Here is a 21,138-nt window from a genome sequence, read left to right as displayed (position 1 = left end):
ATCACCCATACATCAGTGACTAAAAAAAGGATATTTCCTTAAAAAAAAAAAAAAAAAAAAAAAAAAAAGGCATCATCAAGTCTTTGTCTTTCAAGTTTTTTTATAATAGGAGAAAAAACAAGAGGAAGCAAACGGGGCCCATATCCCCAAAGAGACAAAACCCACAACCCACACACAAAAAACTCCCAAAACTAAGGAACTCCCATGGTACGAAATACTAATTAATAAGAAACCACTAGGTGTTTTCTTCCCCACTCTAAGAACCACATAGGAAAATAGTACCCAAACGCGGTCTACAGTCAACCGCGCAAAAAAGTCAAATGACCAAAGTACCCTTTCCTGTGCAATAGACTTACAAATTTAACCTTGTGGCAAACAAAGTGAGCACTGAGCTGACAAGAGGTAACAAACATGAAAGAAGATGATAATTCCCTATTAGATGATACAAATATGGATACTCTTCTATGGTTTTTAACTCTATAAAAATGGCTTTCTTTATTTCCCTATTAGATGATACAAATATGGATACTCTTCTATGGTCTTTCTTTATTTCAATCTATAGGAACTGAACTGAACTGAACTGAACTGAACTGAACTGACTTGGCTCTTTTCTTCTCATCACTCTAACATGAACTGTCGAAATGCTGAGCATAGATGCCTCACTAGATCCTTCACTTTCATGGAGAAATCCTCCTCCATCTGCAAATAAAGATAATGGGTTTTAGAAATTAATTCCCAGGCATGGGTTAATGGTTTTCTTTTTGTTTTTTAAAAATCCAATTTGAAAAAAAAAAAAAAGTAACGTATCATTATATCATTACCTTAGCAACAACAGTTATGTCGAGAATGGATTCACCAAAAGGAATGGCACTGCTATTGATGACACAAAGGTGGAGCTTTTCCATCTCTGCTAGGGTTTTCACTACAATTCCTTTCCTTTTCTCACAATGGATCCTTATTAAGACATTCTTGTCTGAGACCCTTGCTTCGATTTCAGGGAGTGGGTTGTTTGTGAAGTTCTCTCCTGAGGAAGAGCTTTCGTCGTCGGATGATATCTGTGATTTCTTGACCACTACTACTGATTCCATGGTTTTTTTCTTCATAGCCTGTTCCTCCAGTGTCTTCACTCTCTCTTGCAGTTGTTTCAAATACTTTATAGCATCTCCAAGAACAGAAGCCTTGTCCATCTGCAATTTCATATAAATTTGCTTTTCGTTAGAGCTTGTGTGCAATAATCCCACATCGGATGTGAGTAAAGGCTTATAAGGACTCGGGCACTCTCTTCTAGCTTTTAGCTTATATGTATGAGCTCTACCCAAGTCCCAACAAAACCCTCTTATCTAATGGGAAAATGGAAAATGGGTACCTTCTTGAGGCCTGGAACAATGGCTGAGAGAGCAATGAATCGCTGGCTAAGCTTCTCTCTTCTCTTCCTTTCTGCTATAATGTGGTCTTGTGAATGAGAATTAGGCTTGGTGGAAGGTGGACCCCTCTTATTCCCTTGGCTTGCTTTGGGTCCATTGTTCTGGTTATTCCTGTATGATCCTTGAGAAATCAAGACATCTGAAGAAGAGAAGATCCTGGCTTCATCTTTGGGTTTCACAGTACCCATTATATTCCCATATAGTTGCTGAGCTTGATCACCACCAAAAGAAAGAATGTTTGGAGGAGAGGAAGAAGCTTCCGGGGTAGTGGTGGTGGTGCAAGAGTTCCAGCTGTTGTTAGTCTTGAGTTGCTTCATGGGTCTCTCCTCTCTCTCCACACAGGTCTGAGAAGCCTCCATAGATGAGCCACTGAAGGTGGTTCCACTGCTATTATGGTTCAAGGTTGGGTATGATGAGTAACTCTCAGAAGAGAAAGAGCTGTGGAAGTCATCTCCAAATGCAGCTACCATGTGTTGAGATGTTAACTCATCAAAGGAGTTCATCTGACATTGATGGATGAAGGCTGGATCTTCCATTCCCTATTAGGTTGCACAAGGGAAGAAGAAGAAGAAGAAGAAGATTAATTCAAGAACAGACCACATTAATGGCTACATAAAATAAGGAAAATACAATAAATACCCATGATCTTACCAGGTCAGATAACCACCGGAAAGATGACATTTCCATTATTAATGAGAAGTTCTTAATTTCTTGATCAAGACTAGTGGATGATCCTGCAAGAAAGTACACAATTTGAGGTTCAGGTCAACGGAATAAGAGTAAAGAAGAGAGAAATTAAATCTTATTCTTGGAAGTGAAGTAAAAAAACTGTCTCCAATTTTCAATTTCTAAACCAAAATTTGAAGATTCCCATGAACCCTTCACTTCCTTTGGATCAAATTTTATTTCAAGCTTGAAAGAATTCAACTTGTAATTAACAAGAAATTCAAAACCCCACTTCTCTTTTATTTTTATAATTGCAAATCTCAGGAACTATCCTATGAAGTATCAAATCTAACTACTCAAAACAAACTGAAACTACGAGAAGAATTAATGGAAAAGAACAGTTCATTAGTGAGAGAAAGTTGCAGAAAATTCATGTTAGCTAAGGAAGAAAAGAAACCCAGAAGTCCAATTAGTGAGAGAAAGGAAAAGAAAGAAAGCCCACCTTCAGAAGAGTTGCTCCAGAGTTCAACAAAGGCTGGATGAATGGATGGATGTAGACTAAAAGCTGAAGTCTTTCTTTTTCCCAAATGGCCAACAGAGGACCTTCTCCTCTCATTTATAGTAGTAGAAGAAGAAGATGAAGATAATAATTTCCCACGTGAGAATTGTTTCTATCTTCTGCTCTAACTATTCCAGGCTTCTAGCGAAAGGTTCTCTCTCTAATTTCTCTCTCTACCGTCCAAATAAATTTCTTTAATACCCAACAATTTTAGTGGTCTCTCCGAGTAATCTAAGACGGCTATAGAAGGCATTGACGGCGTAACAGCTTTGGTTATTTATTAAACAAAATCAAATCAATATAGAGATTAGTTGTGAGTCCTCTTAATCTTTCTTTTAATTTAATTAATTAATATTTTTTTGAGTCATCTTAACAAATTTTTGGTCAAAGAAATGGCACGTTTGAAAACGAGTTATACTCCAAAAGGCTACCAAGCCACAGTGTTACCTTTACAATCATTCACGAATGTTAAGGAACAAAGGGAGTTAAAATCTAGAAGAGACCTGTAAGGGTCCGGTCTCTCTTATTTTGGCACCAGGGTTTTGAAAATTTGGAATTGAATCCGATCCTGTTCATTCTGATCCTATTCTGATTTACGTTGACCTATTAATGGCTTCATATTTTTTGAAAAATATAAGAAAAAAAAAAAACCAACCATGAATTATTTTTTTATTGATGTAAAAAAGGAAAAAAATTACTTTTCTATTATTAACTTTTTTTAAAAAGATCATTTTTTTTATTGTTTAATCATGAATCACCAATGATGTCCTTCATTATTATTATTTTTAGGGCAAAAGAATGCCAAATGCATGCGGGGATACAGGCTGGGGAAACGGCCAACGAGAGGACACACGTGAGCATCTTCAAAGCGGGGTAGCGTGGTCTTTTCACACCCACTGTGTCTTGGTGTAGACACACATTAGCGGATAGTATTCTTTCATCCTTATTTTTATCAAGTTGAGAAAATAAAATTTTTGAATATTCTATGTTCTTGAAGATTCTCGAAGATTTACAAAATAAAATCATTAAACACATGATTTGCTTAGCCAAAAATATATATATCTAGATCTAGAATCTATATACATTTCTTTTTTTTTTGGTAAAAAGAATCTTTATATATCATATACTTAAAATTCATAGTGAAATCAACAAAAGGGTGAATCGAGTCTAATCATGAGTTGTATGCTATACAAAATTGGATGTTTTTAGTCGATTGGATGCAATGAGTGAGTAGGTCAGCCAAAAATGGAGTAATATTATCTAAGTCGTATGATAGGTTTTAGCATTTGCAAGAATAATTCAGGTCAATTTTGATTTGATAGCCCAAAAGCCAAAAGGGGAAGATGGAGACCTGAGGGTCCTTACTTTAGGGGTGGATTTAAGAATTAGGTCATGAAAGAATAAGATTCATGTAGCCAACTGCATTTAGATGAGATAAGGCTAAGTTACTATTATTGATGAAATGAAATCAACAAAATCATCCGATTAATTCAACTCAAGTAACGTCTAGATGCGGATTTTGTCATCATTCTTATGAAAGCTTAAACTATATTTTTAAGAATTGCTCTCCTTTTTCAACTTTTATGGCAAGAGTTATTGAGGATTTTCAACATGGCTTGGCATGATGTCCCTTTTATACATTCAAGAGTTGTTTTCATGGTGGAAAAGAAAATGTTTTATGGTATCTTTGAAAAGGTTTGGCTTGCTGCCTTTGTTTTTCTCCCTTTGCAAACCTCAACTAAACCTAACATGAGATTTGGTAGGACTAGTTGAACAGAAACATTAGGAGTTGCTTTCACATATCATCTCCTTCAAAAATTATACACCTAATTTGAGATATCCCTAAAGAAGATTGGATTAAGCTAAACATAGATGGAAGTGCTATAGGAAATCCTGGCCATGTGGGTGTAGGGTTAGTTTTTAAGAACTTTGAGGGAGTAACTTGAGGTTGCTTTTCTTATTACTTGGGTATCACTACATGATACTTAACTGTTTTTTATGTTCTTAAAATACTAGAGGATAAAGGATATTGTAGATTATGAATAGAGAGTGATTCTGATGCAATGCTGCCATGTGTACAAAATTAACCAGAAAATCTCACTTACAAGAGCTATCTCTTGTCAATATCATAGAAGATTACACATTGCTATTAAGAGATAAACATGATGGCAGATTAGCTTGCAAAAGAAGCTTCTGTCTCTAGAAGTTCTTCTGGGAAGGATCATCAAATTCCTTGCACCTTGACATTACCTAGGATGCCCAAGACAGACCACAATATATATATATATATATATATATATATCTCAGTTTTGATCTCTTGTTTGTTTTGTTTTCACGTGGTTCTATCTTTTGTTTGATTTGTTTTTTCTACTGATAGTCATGTTGAAGGTGAAGAATCAAATGGGAATCGATAGAATATACATTATTATGAGTTTTTAGACCCTACTTGTGGTCACTTATTTAACACCAAACCCAACCCCCCCCCCCCCTCCAACAAAAAAAAAAAAACCTATATGAAGAATTATCGTGTGTGTGTTTAACTGTGTTCTACCACCTTCCCTTTTTCTAGAAAAATAATAGAAAGAAACACTGATATTTAAATCTTAAAAAAGAAGACTACAAGCTACCATAGAAAGGCCCCAGCTCAAAGATTAGATAGCTAGAAATAACCCATTGCCTGAAAGCTGACCTTGATTATATATGTCACAGAATAATGGTAGAGGCTGAAGGATCTGCATCTTGATTGGCTTAACAGTCGGCCCTCTTTGTCCCTTTGCTATATCGTGTGCCACTTGCAAGTTTTTATGTAACATCAACTAATGCAACAACAACAAAAAAAAATTAAAATTAATCACAATAGCTTAGAACAAACCCGGCAAGCATGGTCAATTAATACTATTATGATGTCGACTAGTGGTATTTTTGCTAATTAAATTTCAAAAATATCTGTGGGCTTGGGGAATTTATTTATACTTGAAAAATAGTTCTTCTATTACTTACCATAATTTTCACTTGTTAACCATTAGAGAATGGAGAAATATATAAATTTATGCCAACCAAGTGGAGCTCTATTGGGATTTTTAAAAGAGAGAATCCTAATATAATGAAAGTTATAGAGTAATATTTTTTTCCACTTTTTTTTTTATTTGATATATATTTTTTTAATGAGGGTAAAATTTTCATTTCATATATATATTTGAAAAAAAAAATACAGGATAATGACTGTAAAATGACGTAATGATAAGTCATTTTCTAATAGTTTTGAAAATATTTTCTTGTTAGAATTTGGGAATAAGACAAGGGACAATCAAAAGAAGATTAAATTTTCTAAATATACATATAAATATATCACTCAGACAATTCCTTTATAAGAATTGTGAATTTAGCTTTCAATCGTTACCAAAAAAAAAAAAAAAAATTAGCTTTTAATTATTCCTCAAAAGAATGATTGAGTGAAAGGGGGTATGAGTATAATAGTGTAGTGATAAATGTGACCCTATGAGCCTTTTGTTGGCCTTTTTCGAGTCCTTGTCTAGCCCTAGTGGGTCCTTATTTGGTCACGATGTGGAGAAAAAAAGAAGAAGAGAGAATGAAGAGAGAAGCAAATATAAGGCAAGAACTAGAACATTCCCAATGTCTATGACTTTTTTTTTTTTGTTTTTTTTTTTTATAGAATGACTATGACTCATGAACAAACATATTTCACCATTTGAGTCCCTTAATTTTTTGAATCACTTCAATATTGACACATTGAAACACAAAATTAGTACAAAAAATGTCTACTTTCCTTCATCCCCCCCCCCCCGGCCTTTTTTTCTTTCCACAGCAGCAAAAACAAACATTATTGAAAAATGCCCACTTCAGTAGTTCTACTGGCAATAAAGCAATAAAGTATCTCCATGGTAAAAATCATCTTTAGAGTGGCAATTGGAAGCGCATGCAATGTATGCATAATGCCTCATATATAGAGCTGGTTCTAGTAGGCACTCAAATCTGAAGCGATTAAGCTAATTCAAGGTGTGAAGCTCAAGCTCCCTCTAGTGACATAAACTACCATTGGAATAAATAAGTCCAAACCACTTAGGCTATGTTTGAATTCTAAGAGAGAGATAAACACATAAATCAATCATTGTGTTATCATGATTTTTATTTTATATTTTTTTTTTGCTTAAACATAGTCTTAGGAAAAAACACAGATGGGTGAGCGAGCATTTCGAAACTACACCTTCTTCCTTGGATACAGTCAATCACATTGTAACAGATCCACACACACATTTTATTTATTTATTTAATTTTTTTTTGGGGGGAGGGGGAGTGGGGGGGGGGGGGTGGTAACACACTTTTTTGGGAAACACACACAAAGACAAGTCCATAAGACTAGAGGAAGAGCATATCCTATTGTTTGTTAGTTGGGTAGGATGAGGATGACTCAGTTCATCAAGGAAAAGGAGGCCAAAATAAAATATTTGCTTTCTGAAAGATCAAGGAGAGAATTAAAAATCCACAGAGAAGAGACTGAAGACTGGAGAATTGGTCCCAAATCCAGTAGAATAATAATGAAATCAACGGAAGAGAGGAGATTGAAGAGATCATTCATTAATGGAAGGAAGGAAGAAAGATTCAGGAGAAGTCTTAAAAGAAATAAGATAAAGAAATGGTACACAATCCTCCAAAAAACGGAGGAGGATGCCAAGGTTGATTATTCTGCCTAACCTCACCCTTAATTTTTCATGGATTGATACGATCCTAACTGATTTATATCAATCACTTCACTTTTACGTACATTGTTTATGTGATATGTGTTAAAGGGATGCAAGTCCCCACTATTAATTTTTTTCATTTGTCACCTTACATGGATCGGATTCTTCTCCATGGAGCCTAAGGACCAGAGAGTGATCCCATGGCTAGGGTGACCTCGGACACGTGCCCAAGTCCTCTTAGCCGTGGGTTTACTCTCTGATCCTTGTGCTTGATGGAGAGGAGTCGGATCCCATATGTGAAGTGAAAATCACTTCACGTATGTGAAGATTCCCAACTCTTGTACAAATCTATGTATCTATCTTATATGGCAATTCAGCTATGACCAGCTAAAGTCCAGAATTAAGTCATTAACATACAAGTAGGGTTTCTCTCATCCATGGTGGAAAGACTGGAAATGTTACGTTAGCCACAGCCAATAGTGACCAACAAAGCTTTCCACCTCTAACAAAACTATTTGATTCCACATGAAAACAATCGATCCCACATTAGATATAAATAGCCTAATGGATATGAAAGAAGTATTCCTCTCAATTTTTCTATTTATTAATAAATAAATAAATATATATATATATATATCAAACTAACCTAATTTAATCTCTTCCTTTGATAGTGGCAATTCCTTTAACTTAATTTCAAATTTGGAAGTACTAAAGGAGCTGTTAGCAAAACGCGGAACTGTGGAGTTGTTAGATAGCCAGCCCCCTAGCCGAAATATTTAGTCAAAAAATTCCAGTATTCCCACGAGGAAAAGATTTAGAACTTTTGAAAAACAGAGGGACTCCTTCAGGAAAGGTTCCTCCGCCGGGAGAGGCCAAAGAATTTAAATTGACTAGTTTAATTTTGAGGCCCACATTTGGATGTTGTGAATTAAATCTCTGAATCTAAACCCTTTTGTCCCTCACTTCACACGTTCAGTCAATGCAATCTCCCATATCCAACTCCGGTTGACCCGCCGATAAAACTGTTGAGAGGCCATTAATGTATGCACAAGAGCTTCACAAGAGCAAATGAGCTAGCCTCATTGATCCACTTCAACCCATGGCTCTAAGTATTGGTATCAGATTGATATTGATTGAGACCGATATTAGTATTTGGTTTAGAAGTTAAATTGTATTAAAAAAAAAAAAGAAAAAAAAACCTAACCGATACAGACCAATCTTATCTGATCCTGATCGATATCATATCGGTATCGTCATAGACCAATACTAACACCGATACCAAAACTAAATCCTTGCTTCAACCTCACTCCTCATCTTCCTTATTCTCTTTATCACCATCATCAACCCTTTCATTTACTCTTAAAGAGACTACACAAGTCTTCCCCTGGTGACGCCTATATATGGAATCCACAGTTATTCACATTAATACTTGACCTTTTCTTATTAGAAATGAGGTTGTACAAATGACACATTTATATGTTTATCTAGAAGATGTAATTTTTCTTTCTTTAGTTATTCTTTTTTTATTCTTAAAAATTCTTTTAAGTCAAATGAAAAAATTGATTTTCAAAATAATTTGAAAATGACTTATGAATTAAAGTTATAGAAATTATTTGACAGGTTCAATGGTACCAATAAGAAAATCCCTATAGAAATTGAGGAGACTCAGTGCCAAAGTCACATTTTTTTTCTGAAATCATCACCAAGTTACATTGAGTCACAGCTAGTCACATTGAGTTATAGATTTTGGCCAAGTGAAGGAGGAATAGAGAGAGAATTTCATAAGAGACCGAAGTGCAATTCTGCACCAATAAGAATATAGGAGGGGAGGGTGACAAATTGTCCAATAAGAGTAGCACTTATTGAGGGGGGGGGGGGGGAAGGAGGGTATGGATTATAAAACCCATAATGGGTATATGAGAGCCTGAGAGGGCATGCACAAGAATCTATACAGTTACATCGTACACTTATTTTTCTCAAAATATATTATTGAAAACTCAACAATAAGTCACCACCCTCAAACCTAAAGTCCTAATCTCCATATCATCCCTTCACCTTTCTATCTATATAATAATAAACAAAATAAGACGGAAAATGGAAAGTAAAAAAAAAAAAAATCACTAGCTATTAGGTACATTACCTGAAGGTCCAATTAGGACACCCATATATAGGCAATGGAATAGAAGAATTGAAAGTAAATATAGACATTCTTGACAAATGTTTGTTTGCTAGGCCCTTTCTATAGCAGTGACCATAAGCCAGCATTTTCATTTGATTTTTTCCCTACTAGCTAGTGTATTGTAGGTTTATTGTATTAAGTTATATAAAATAATGAGTCATAGAGGACATAATCGGATAGGATTCCTCTCCATGGAGCCCAGGAATAGGAAGTCATCTCAAGGCTGGGATGACTTAGGGACGTGTGCCCAGATCATCCATCCATTTGATGACTCCCTCGTTTGGGAATTTAGTTGTTGAGCATGTATGACTAGAATCGTGTTTGGTGCTCTCATTCTGGATTTTTTTTTTTGGGGGGAGGGTGTTTGGGGATGGGATTCTTTTTGAATAATTCCTTTTTTTAGGGAAAATCAAATAATTATAAAAATTATTTATCTATATTTTTTTAGACAAGCAAGTATATATATATATATATATATTATTTTTTTTTTACTATAAGGATCAATTTGGTTCTTGGTTACAAGTAATTTTAGGTATTTTTTGGGATTTCTTTGTTGAAACAAATAAGGCCCAAGAATGAATGGTGCAGTTGATTCGGTTGGTGAACTCTTTGGCCTATTGTTGCAAAGACCCGGGAAATACTCTGGCCTTCACCTTGCACAATATATGTGCCTACCCACTTTCTAGAGAGAGAGAGAGAGTATAGTTCCTCAAAAGATAATCACTCCAGCGAAGCTAAATGATACAAAACGTAGCTGTCAACCCAAAAGATACTATTTTTTTTTTTTCAAGTAATATCCCTTTCCATCTAATAAGTTATAGCGACGTGGCATATATATATACACATTACAAACCTTAGTATATGAAAATACAAATAATTAATGTCCAAGGAAGACTACTGCTACAAGATGAGTCATAGTTTAGAGAATGGTGTATTATTTCAGCATTCCCATGTGAAGACGCTTCCCTACATAGCCGAATTACCTATCATATGGCAAATCCATCACCATTCACATATGTTATGTGGGCATTTCCACTTTACCATCTATCAATTTGGAAAGTTCCAATTCAATCCCATTCTCTAATGTATGGATAAATGTTCAAATTAATCAATTGTAATTCAAGATTGATTGCTCTACGTCAACTTTCGATCATTGAAAAACAAGGGCAAAAGTCCTTAGATGATGAATAATATAGTAAAAATATGATAAAAAAATATGACCCAAGTGGATGGATTCTCTCCAAGAAGACTTTCTTATCCAATAGTTGATTTAACCAAAGAATATAATTCCTTAACATCACTCAGTAGGGCCTGATAGGAGACATTTTCCAAATGTCTAGAAGGGATTCATTCACTGGCCAGATAGACCATGGGAATTTGGGGACATGGGAGGAAGAGAAATCAAGTTGGGAGGGTAGTTCGGACCATTCATCCAATAGGGGGTAGACTTTTTTACCATGCTGTCCCTTCTAGATACCTGTGCATGTTTCATTAGGTTTCAATAAAGAAAATTAAAACAAATATGATATGTATTTTACCAATGTATGCATGCATGGCTATTGAAGCCCAATTTGACAAGCACATGAGTAATCTAGAGAGAGAGAGAGAGAGATTAGTTTTTGTGCTCAATATTCTGTTCTTGTGGCATACTCAATATTTGCCTTTTGAATGGTCTCAAGTCTTCCCTTCACATGGGGCACATTTTAACAGATAGAGAACCTAAGGGAATAGAGATTTCTCTATCAATAGATTATGTAGTAGATATACCTATAAAATATCTTACACAAAAAGACAAATGAAGAATGCAGAAACTAGATTTTTTTTTTTTTTTTTTTTTTGGGGTGGGTGGGGGTGGGGGGGAGGTCATTAACAATAGATCCTTGGTTATTTCAATAATGTTGCCACTTAGTTTGATCTTACCATCAACACATGTTTCATGTTATATTCATTAGAATAAACCATGGTTTCCTAGAAGAACTCTCTTCATAAACAAATTTAATTTTAAACCCTTTAAATAATCACTGTAATCAAGAAATCCAGACTGTTAAAAGACCTGATCTAATAAGATTTGGGTTCTTCCTTGTGTTATCAAGGAGTCTTCATCTTGTCCTTTATCATGATCCATCTTGATCTCTGGTATTTTATTATTTCATTTAAATTCCCAAAATATAGAAGAGATTATGCATCTATTAGCACAGATTATTCCACCTAAGTATCTTCTATTTTTCTTCCTTGTGTACAAGCTGATCCATGGAGGATCAAGCTGGTCATGCATGGTTCGACCAATTCAATCATGATGGAACTACTTTCTGATCAATGAGAACACTTGACCTGCTCAAACAAACAGCATTGCAGATGAAGTAAATGCAGATTAATACTATAAGATTATTGTAATCCAGTGCTGGGTCTCATGTATTTCTTAGGATTTGCATTTATCACAATCCAAATTGCTAGGAGGGATATTGCTTTTTAATTACCCCGCGAATAAGGCACTAAGATGTTCCTAAACCCAACCTGTCACCTCTAATAAAGAATAGAAAGCTAAAGCAATGTATAGTTCTTCTTATGGGGTGCCTTAACTCATAATTCTCTTTCCCTTAATCCCCTTTCTGCACTTGTTAAATTTGGTGGCATTTGCAATATTTTTGTAATTTTGTTGGCTGGAGAGACAGGGAGCTCTATTAAAGATTTAGTTTGTCTGTAAGTCCTTTGACTGGAAGCTCTATCCGTTTGGTACCAAAAAGAACCTACTTATAAATAATACAAGTGGGCTTAAGGACATGCTCTCCTATTATCCTTAGCTGTTTCTCTTAAAGCTCTGATGATTATGCTCTGGTCTCCTTTTTTAAATACTCTGGGTTCTCTCTTTCTTCTCTGCTTGGGGGGTAGGGAGTTGAGAAGAGATTCCCAAAATTTATATTTCATAGAAAATGCAAATAATCCAATAATGTCTGCTAAACCAACATGACAAATTCATAGATACATGTTTTATGTTCCATAGAATAAAAGTTGCACTTTTGTCTATAATCCCCACATAATTCTCTAGTTTTGAACGGTCTTCCTTTTCTTTGGTGCCATAGAAGTGATGAGGGAGTCTTAGAAACAAATTAACAGTTCACTGTTATTTGGTTTTGAACACATCAACTAACTAACCAGATCCCTAGACCAGTTTGACTGTTCAGATGGAACCTGATCCTCAATAAGAACAATATTTCTTTATCTCAATGAGCTACTTGTGTATACTAGAAGGAAAGAAAAAAGAAATAGCTACTTGTATCCTAAACTAACATGAAAAAATCATAGCTATATATGTTTTCTGTTCCATAAAATAAAAGTTGTACTTTTGTCTATAATCCCCACACGCAGGTGGTTATCCAAGAAATTCTCTAGTTTTGAACGGTCTTCTTTTTCTTTGGTGCCATAGAAGTGAAGAGGGGGAGTCTTGGAAACAAATTTTCAGTTCACAATGATTTGGTTTTGAACACATCAACAACTAACCAGATTCCTAGACCAGTTAGACTGTTCAGATTGAACCTGATCCTCAATAAGAACAATATTTCTTTATCTCAATGAGCTACTTGTGTATACTTAAAATGGAAAGAAAAAAGAAATAGCTACTTGTGTAGTATAAATATAAAAGACTTGGTCAAATGGCTTAGTTGTACTGAAATGATCCTCCTCAAAGTAGTTGAGGAACACGGAATTTCAACATAATTAAACTAACTTGTCCCCTAAATAATGTTTCTTTTTTCCTTCTCTAATATATGGACACATTTGATTCTGTTTTTGAAATTTTTAATATATGGTTATTAAAGTCTATAATCTATATGACATGAAACTGCTTTCTGCATCACCTATAATCCAGACAAAGAAAATAATCATATGGCAATTAATTAGTTTTCTTTAGTAAGAAACCACTAGGTGGTTTGAGATCCCACTTTATTATGTCTGTCATTGATCAAATGACTAATTTATTCACAAAGTTAACACTTAGCCCTGTTAAAACTCTTCAAAAGCAGTTCCTAAGATGTCTGTATAAAGTTTGGAGTTCATTGTTCATCCATTTGGTCTTCCCTGTCAATCGGGACAATTCAGCAGACAAACTGCCTCTGCCATGGAAAAAAACCTAAAAATAGTACACAACTTATCCTACTAAATATAACAACCATAAATGCCCTATCTGACCTCTGGACTTTGCCGTCAAACCTTCTTCAAATAATTTACATGGTTCAAAGCAGCAATCATGGGACAGTACAAATTTTATAGATTCCTCTGTGTGTCATTTTGAACACTGGTTGCACACTGTTGTGGGGACACCTCAAATTATGTACTGCAACCATGTCCAACACTTTGTGTAAGCAACTGAGAATGCAGGAAATGGAATCTTTGGCACAGCCAAGTTCTACGCATTGCAGTGTCCAAGTAACATAGGTTTCACCAGGTATGTGACAGAGTTGAATAGAGATAGTTGATCCAAAATCATGGATCATTTAGGGGTTCATGAAGGAAAAGAAAGGGCATCTACTTATGACTCGGACATACAAGAATTACTTCTAGTTTCATCAGTTCGATACTGTAACTTTCTAATCAGCAGTCAGCTTATAAGTTCAATCTAGAAAACAGGGGACATTGTTGAAACTCATACATAATAAGACAAACTCCAAAGTTAGCTATAGGATTTGTTGATTTGTCATAAATCTGTCTTGAAAATTTTGTTATGCTATTTTTTGTTCCTTATGGAAAAGCCCGAGTTCAATTGTTGGGATTTAAAAACTCAAGTACTTCAGATTTGAGGCAAGTGTTGCTATCATATTGATCCTTAGTAGGTGGCAGGTATCTTCTTGCAATTACCAGACCAAGAAATTGAGTTGTTTCAGTTGCTAAAATGTAAGACTCGACAAAAGTTCAACTTTCACATCAAATGCAAAACTTGAGAGGCTCTTATGGGAAATCAAATCAAGACAAAAAACAAGTTGTGATCTTCTAATCAGCTCAATAATACTAGAGAATTTAGATATTGTTGTATCATGTAGTATTGTCGATGAATTTGAAGACATTGAAATGACTTGACATGATGTGAAACAAGAATCACGCCAAAATTTAAGTAAAGCATTATAAGAGACAACGTAGAGACCACCACGAAAAGGACAAAAATGGTGTTGAAGTCGGCAATGAGGCGGCAATGATAAATATTTTTCTAGTATAAGAAAATTAAGTTTGTGAAGAACTCAATAACAAATTTCAAACTCAATGCCATTCTTATATTTATTAAAAAGAAAATGGAAAAGAACTTTCAGCACCAGTACATACTAATAAGACATAGTGACTGAAAGTGGTGACAGTACTAGTTCCACACAAATAACTATGGCAGAGTACCGAATTGAGTAAGTAGATACCATGAGCATATTCAAGGTATGGAAAATCATTCTTAGAACTGGATGAATATGAGACTTCTATGGTTAATTCTGGCCACATAAAAAAATGTACTTTCTGAAAAAACAATGATATAATTATAAATTCAGTAAACAAAAAAAAATCATCCATATATGTGATTTATTTTGTCTTTATATATTGGAACCATCAAAGAAAAAAAAAAACAAATCTTTTTGTGAAAAACATTTTGCATGCAGTAATTAGAACATATTTCCAAGATACCGTAATAGAAAGAAATATTGTTTACTCCCTTGAAAATTTAAAGACCCTTTTGCTTCTTGGGCCACCAGATGCAACAAATCAAAGGATCACATCAACACTGCAAATTTAAAATTAAAATGTGTAAGAAGTACAAAGCTCTTTCATATTGTAGAAAAGTAGGTTTGTAACACTAATTTCTGTTTATTTCACTACAATTGTAACAAATTCACCATGTACCCTGTGAAAGAAATTGTGCCTATTGTCTAAGAAATAAAAATGCATATGAATGGTGACTAAAACCAGAAAATAATTGTTTATCTTGGGAAAAAATATATCCAATATCAACAATATACAGCTAATGAGATAAATGGTGATATTTCAATTCTGGGAAGGATTAAGATCATTGGCATAAGCTCGGAGATCAGCCAGAAGAGGAGTTTTACCAATTTGACCAGATGATCCAACAAAATCATAAATTTAACTGTTCATTGGACCAGCTCTTTTTTTTTCCTGGATGTGGGGTGCTGGTGGGTCGGTGGGTGGTGAGTTTGTAGCAAGTTCAGATTATTTCAACACCAAATAGACCAACAAGTTCTTTTGGTCAGTTGGATTGAAAAAGTTAATATATGCAAAGTGAATACAATGCCTTCCATCGCATGGAGGAGCTACAGAAACTTCAAAAATTAACGTGCTGGGCCGGCATCTCATTTCATATTCACAACAATGGTAGGGAGGATGCTAACCTCTAAGTTCTCGGTGGCTCAACCACTCTTCCAAGGAAGGCACTAAGGATTTAAATACATCAGGATGTGATTGGTAAACTGAATGAGGAAGGTTTTACAAAGACCCTGTCCCATTACAATCAAGGAACTTCCTAGAAGACAAAGGAGCTCCACACTTGACCTAGCCACGGGAAAATTTACTCGTAGATCTTTGTTTTAGCCTGGAAGATACTTCAATTCCTTTCTTGATGTTAATTAGTAATCCCCAAACAGGGTATTATGCTCCCTCCTGCCCATTGGAAAACTAAAATAAAGAAACTAGGCATATGGGTCGTCGGTTTCATTCCTTCCCATGGTAATCTAACTTTGTTGGTCATCTCTCATGCTATGTAGAGGCAGATGCAATGTTGTTGGATGGTTTTGGGAAGAGCATAGGAGAGAAATCAACCGGGCATTAGACCTAAGAAACTATTAGTGAGCTCTTGAAAATATTTTCTCCAATTTTGGATTCCCCCAGCATTGAAAGATTATCCTTGGATCTTTCTATTCCAAAAGTGGATGACCATCATGGAAATAATGATTTGCCTCCGAAGAAAAATGAGGCCCATTTAAATGATTCCCGGCAACAGATGACAATTTTTCCTTACCTGCTTTTCTTTGGGGGAAGGAGTTGGGATGGTTTGAAACAGAATGTGCATGCCTCTTTGATCCCAGATACAACCATGATTTCCTATACTCATTGCAGGCATGTGGCCTTGTATATGCTCATCTACAAACCCATGCAATGATCCATCAATATGACATATTGTCAGTGAAGCATGGCCTAGCTGATGCGTATAGCTTCCAAGCTCATATTTCTCAGACTAACAAATGCACCAAATAAAGGGTGAGAAGGGGACCATCTAGGTTCAAACACTATCAAGGAATATTCAACATTCCAAACCAAAAAATAAAATGTAAACACTCAATATATCTTTGTTGGTTGAAACCAAACTGATTACTTCTATTATATGCATTGATATCAAGTGTTTGAACCGTAGATTGGCTCAAAATACTGCAATGCATTATATTAGGCGTTCACAATGGAGATTGACTGAGAAGAAGAAAACAAGAATTTCTTGCAAATTGGTGGCATCTGTCATACATGTTGACCATGAATCCTTAATAAGGCATGCACATACATATCCAACAAATAGACTGTTACAATATCAAAACCCTAGAACCAGCATTGCACAAGCTTGGAACAGGAAAAATAACGAGAGAGTGGGAGAGAAGGGAGAGACTAGATTACTAGCAATGTAGATAGTAGCTTGGTTATCACAACACATATCCAAAGGTCTATCAACTGAAAAACCAACCCTCAAACAAAGGATTTCGGCCAAATCAATACAACTGCAATATGAATCATAGCCCTATGCTCAGCTTTGACACTAGATCGAGCCATTGTAGTTTGTTTCTTACTCCTCCATCTAACAAGATTTCCACCAGCAAACCTGTAGTAGCCTAGAGTAGATCTCCAATCACCATCGGCACAAGCTTAATCCACATCAAAATATCAGTGTAACCATGACGACAATAAATAAGCCCTTTTCCTAAAGCACACTTAAGATATTTTTAGGATATGACATGCTGCCTCCCAATGGCCCTACTTAGGCTTTCCCATAAACTGACTAATCACACCAACAACAAAAGATATGTCAAGCCTGGTAACATTAAGATAAATGGGTTTGTAGGTGTTTATCTGCACACTCCTTATCATCAAAAGCTCCAAGTTTTATATGAGGATCCACAGGATTACAGCCTAGCATCCCAATTGTTGTCGGAAGATCAAGAACATACTTTCTCTATGACAAACTAATGCCTTTCCTATTGCAAATTACCTCAATACTCAGAAAATACCTGAGAACTCCTAAATCTTTATTATGGAAGTGTAGATGTAAATAGAATTTAACCTGTTCAATTCCAGACATGCCATTACCCAAATGTCATCAACATACACAACTAGTACAATGACCTTAAAGCCTTGACGATGAACAAACATCAAATGATCAAAATAACAATTGGAGAACCCAAAACCAATGGCAACCTTGCCAAATTTGTCAAACCATGATCACAGAGATTGTTTTAATCCATCAATAGCCTTGTCAGGCTACAAACTTTTTGTACAGTCTCCCCTAAGCAACAAACCTAGGAGGTTGCTCCATGTATAACTCCCCATGTAAATCACCATACAGAAAGACATTCTTGCCATTTAGCTGAAAAGAGGCCAATCAACATTAACAGCCAATGAAAACAAAAACCCTCACAAAATTCAAGCAAGCAACAGGAAAGAAGGTATGAAAATAGTCAACTCCATAAGTTTGAGTATATCCTTTAGCAGCCAAGCGAGCCTTAAGTTGTTCAACAAAGCCATTAGGGTTCTACTTGACAGTAAACACCCAATGATAGTACACAAGTTCCTTACCTGGAGGTTAGCCAACCAAGGTCCAAGTCTTGCAAGGAAGCAAGGCTCCATTTCCACATCCACAACTGATTTCCACCCAGGGTCAAATAGAGCATCTTGATAGTTTTTAGGAACTTAGTGGGAAGTTAGGATAAAACAAAAGTATGAAGAGAAGTGGGAAGATGGGAAATAGAAAGGTAAACAAATATTTCTAAGTAATACGGTGATGCTAACCAAGCTCACAAGCTTCACAGTCTATTCAAGAGATGGACTTGTAACTAGGAACCACATGTTGCAACGTGGAAAGAGATAGATGTCTTAGCTGGTAATGCCAATGAAGTGGAGATGTACCATCAGAAGTAATGGATGCAGTCATAGATTAAGTAGCAACATCAAGGTAGTACAAGCCCTCCTTCTCATACCCTCCACCAATCAGCATTGTTGTCGTAAGGTCCTGAAATACATAACAGGAGGCATAAAAGGTGATAGAACAGTTAAGATTATTTGTAAGTTGACGAACAAAAGAATATTTGGTAATTGGGGAACAAGAAGCACTGCAAATAATGATAGGGAAGAAGAAAGGGGAATGGCACCATGACCAAAAACATGAGTAAGAAAATCATCCGCAAGAATAACTTAAGCTGGACAATTGGAATGAAAAGAAGGAAACACATTCGGCCTACCAGTCGTGTGAGGAAGCACGAAAGTTAATGATCCAAGGAGAGGGAGATGAGGAAACAAAACACTCAAAATTGCTTTTCTATGCCTGATTTACAAAAAAAATTCCCCCAATATCCCTTCCATGAAAATGGTAAGTTAACCCGAAGACCCAAAAGAGAAGAAGATCCAAACAATATGGGAGACAGTAGAATGAGAAACTGAATAAACATTGAAATTGAATGAAAACAAGATCTGAACTGACAAAAATCGACGAGTTAATGAAACCACAGTAAATGATCAGGACAAATAGACAGCTACTCCAAAATTAATTTTCCACCAAAATCATTTAGAAAGTCAATACCAACTAACCTGAAATTCTGATACAACAAACAAGACAATGTGATATAGAATAATATCATTATGATGTTGTCAGAGAAAATTAAACAAAACAAAAGGATTACATGATATGGAATATAAATCACCATGGTAGGAATCAAACAGATTATCCAAAACATCAAGATAACCAAAAAATACAAGTGCCATGTATCAACATTAAAAATTAAATAGAATGTACTCAAGCGGATATTGCTGTTTTCCAATAAACACAGGCTCAATCCGACTATTGATGATTAACCTATTCATGCTTTTTCAAATAATTAAAATATTACACAAGAAAATCAAAACATTTTAAACGTAGAAGAAAAGGTCCAAAACTGTAACAAACATTACATAACTATAATCGTGCTTCAAAATCTTGGGCCTATGGTTTGATTCCATATGTTAGACTAGAAACCGCAGGATCACTGCAAAATTAAGCAACACAAATTGAGAAATAAATTAAATTGTTATGTACCTGAAGCCATGAGAATAACTGATGATGAACCAAACTGTAAACACGAACCTGGCACATCTTCCCTATTCCACCCAGAGTGCATGAATGATGGAGCCTCTATATGCAAGAATATGGCTAGGGAAGATACCACCCTCTTATTTATATTCTATAAAAAATATAAACGTAATATTCCTTAGTACTCAAAAATGGAGATTACCTTTTATATGGATTTATTAGATCTAATAAATCCAAGACATAGATAGCGGTGTCTATGATAATTAAAGTGGACAACTGGACCTTGTGAAAACTGCCAACATCCAGATATGAACAAGGTCCATGCTACATGATCTTTATTTCTCATGCCATCAACTTTTCTTGCCTCAACCTGTTATGCCCCACACTATGAATACTAATCAACAAGTGCACCATTTACAAAGAGATTTTCTTCCAATCCTATTTGAATCAAGAACGCTTCATTGGGTGGGTGAATCTTGTGGGTTACAGTCCGAAGCTATTCAAGCGGCAAAACAAACTCAACTCCTCACGAACATGGCCAATTCTAGCGAGTTCGCTTACAACAATATAACACGCTTCCTGGTCATGCTCATGCTTAGTGGAACTGCAAATTAAAGACTCAATGTCGAACCCACAATTTCTTTCAGGAAATAAATCAAACAATGTAGACGCACTATTTGAGGAACTCCATTGAGCAATAGCCGTGCAGGAACACGCACCAGAGGGAGTATACGATGCATAATTGTTGTCACAGCAACCGCACATTTGAGGAGAGTCCACCAAAGGGATTTGTAAGCGCAAATTTTATTGGTCCTGCATGTGCTTAGGAAGGCATGTGATAAATACAAAAAGGGCCGGGAGAGGGGTTGCAAAAGTAGTCAATTGATAAATGTTTAAACTTTTGGGACCAATTGTATCATATAGAACTATTGGGATAAAAATGTGCTCTGCTAAGATTCTCATCTAAATTGTAATATAATGGATCCAGTTTTTTCAAGCCACCACAAATGATTAATGGGTTGTTCAGATGGTTATGACGAATTGGGAATTATGTGGATAGATGTACGATCCCAAGTTCGATTTCCCCATCTGTGCATCTACGATTTAAGTGGAGACAAGATGAATGCTAATTATTTGAGGGTGAACCCTTCACCGTGGATGAAAAAAAAATTTCAACGGTCCCAAGTTTGATTCCCCCATCTGTGCATCTACGTTTTAAGTGGAGAAGAGATGAGTGCTAATTATATGAAGGTGAACCCTTCACGGTGGATGAAAGAAAATTTTCTCCATGATGATATTGTTTG

At 35.6% G+C, this 21,138-nt stretch overlaps 1 protein-coding gene across 4 annotated transcripts; it reads right to left on the bottom strand.

Moving 5' to 3' along the window:
* Nucleotides 1-415: 415 nt before the first annotated feature.
* Nucleotides 416-20,888, bottom strand: LOC122071097 (transcription factor bHLH18-like). 4 transcript variants are annotated; one of them, XM_042635374.1, is made up of 7 exons: nt 19,011-20,888; nt 18,679-18,781; nt 5,339-5,465; nt 2,076-2,158; nt 1,367-1,963; nt 822-1,187; nt 416-699 (listed from the first exon to the last, which is right to left on the bottom strand). In XM_042635374.1, the coding sequence occupies exons 2-7, from the start codon at nt 18,679-18,681 to the stop codon at nt 619-621; spliced, it is 1,257 nt and encodes a 418-aa protein (XP_042491308.1). In that variant the 5' UTR covers nt 18,682-18,781; nt 19,011-20,888; the 3' UTR covers nt 416-618. The 4 variants fall into 4 exon arrangements, 3 of the variants coding, with proteins under 3 accessions (XP_042491308.1, XP_042491309.1, XP_042491310.1); XM_042635375.1 differs by having other exon boundaries at nt 18,679-19,954; nt 20,037-20,888; XM_042635376.1 differs by lacking the exons at nt 5,339-5,465; nt 18,679-18,781; nt 19,011-20,888 and adding an exon at nt 2,593-2,660.
* Between the last annotated feature and the right edge of the window lie 250 nt (nt 20,889-21,138).

The sequence above is a fragment of the Macadamia integrifolia genome, unplaced genomic scaffold, assembly GCF_013358625.1.
Source record: "Macadamia integrifolia cultivar HAES 741 unplaced genomic scaffold, SCU_Mint_v3 scaffold_189A, whole genome shotgun sequence".
Lineage (NCBI taxonomy): Eukaryota > Viridiplantae > Streptophyta > Magnoliopsida > Proteales > Proteaceae > Macadamia > Macadamia integrifolia.
Note: the sequence above shows the minus strand (reverse complement) of the source record. Positions and strands in the feature narration are given on the sequence as shown.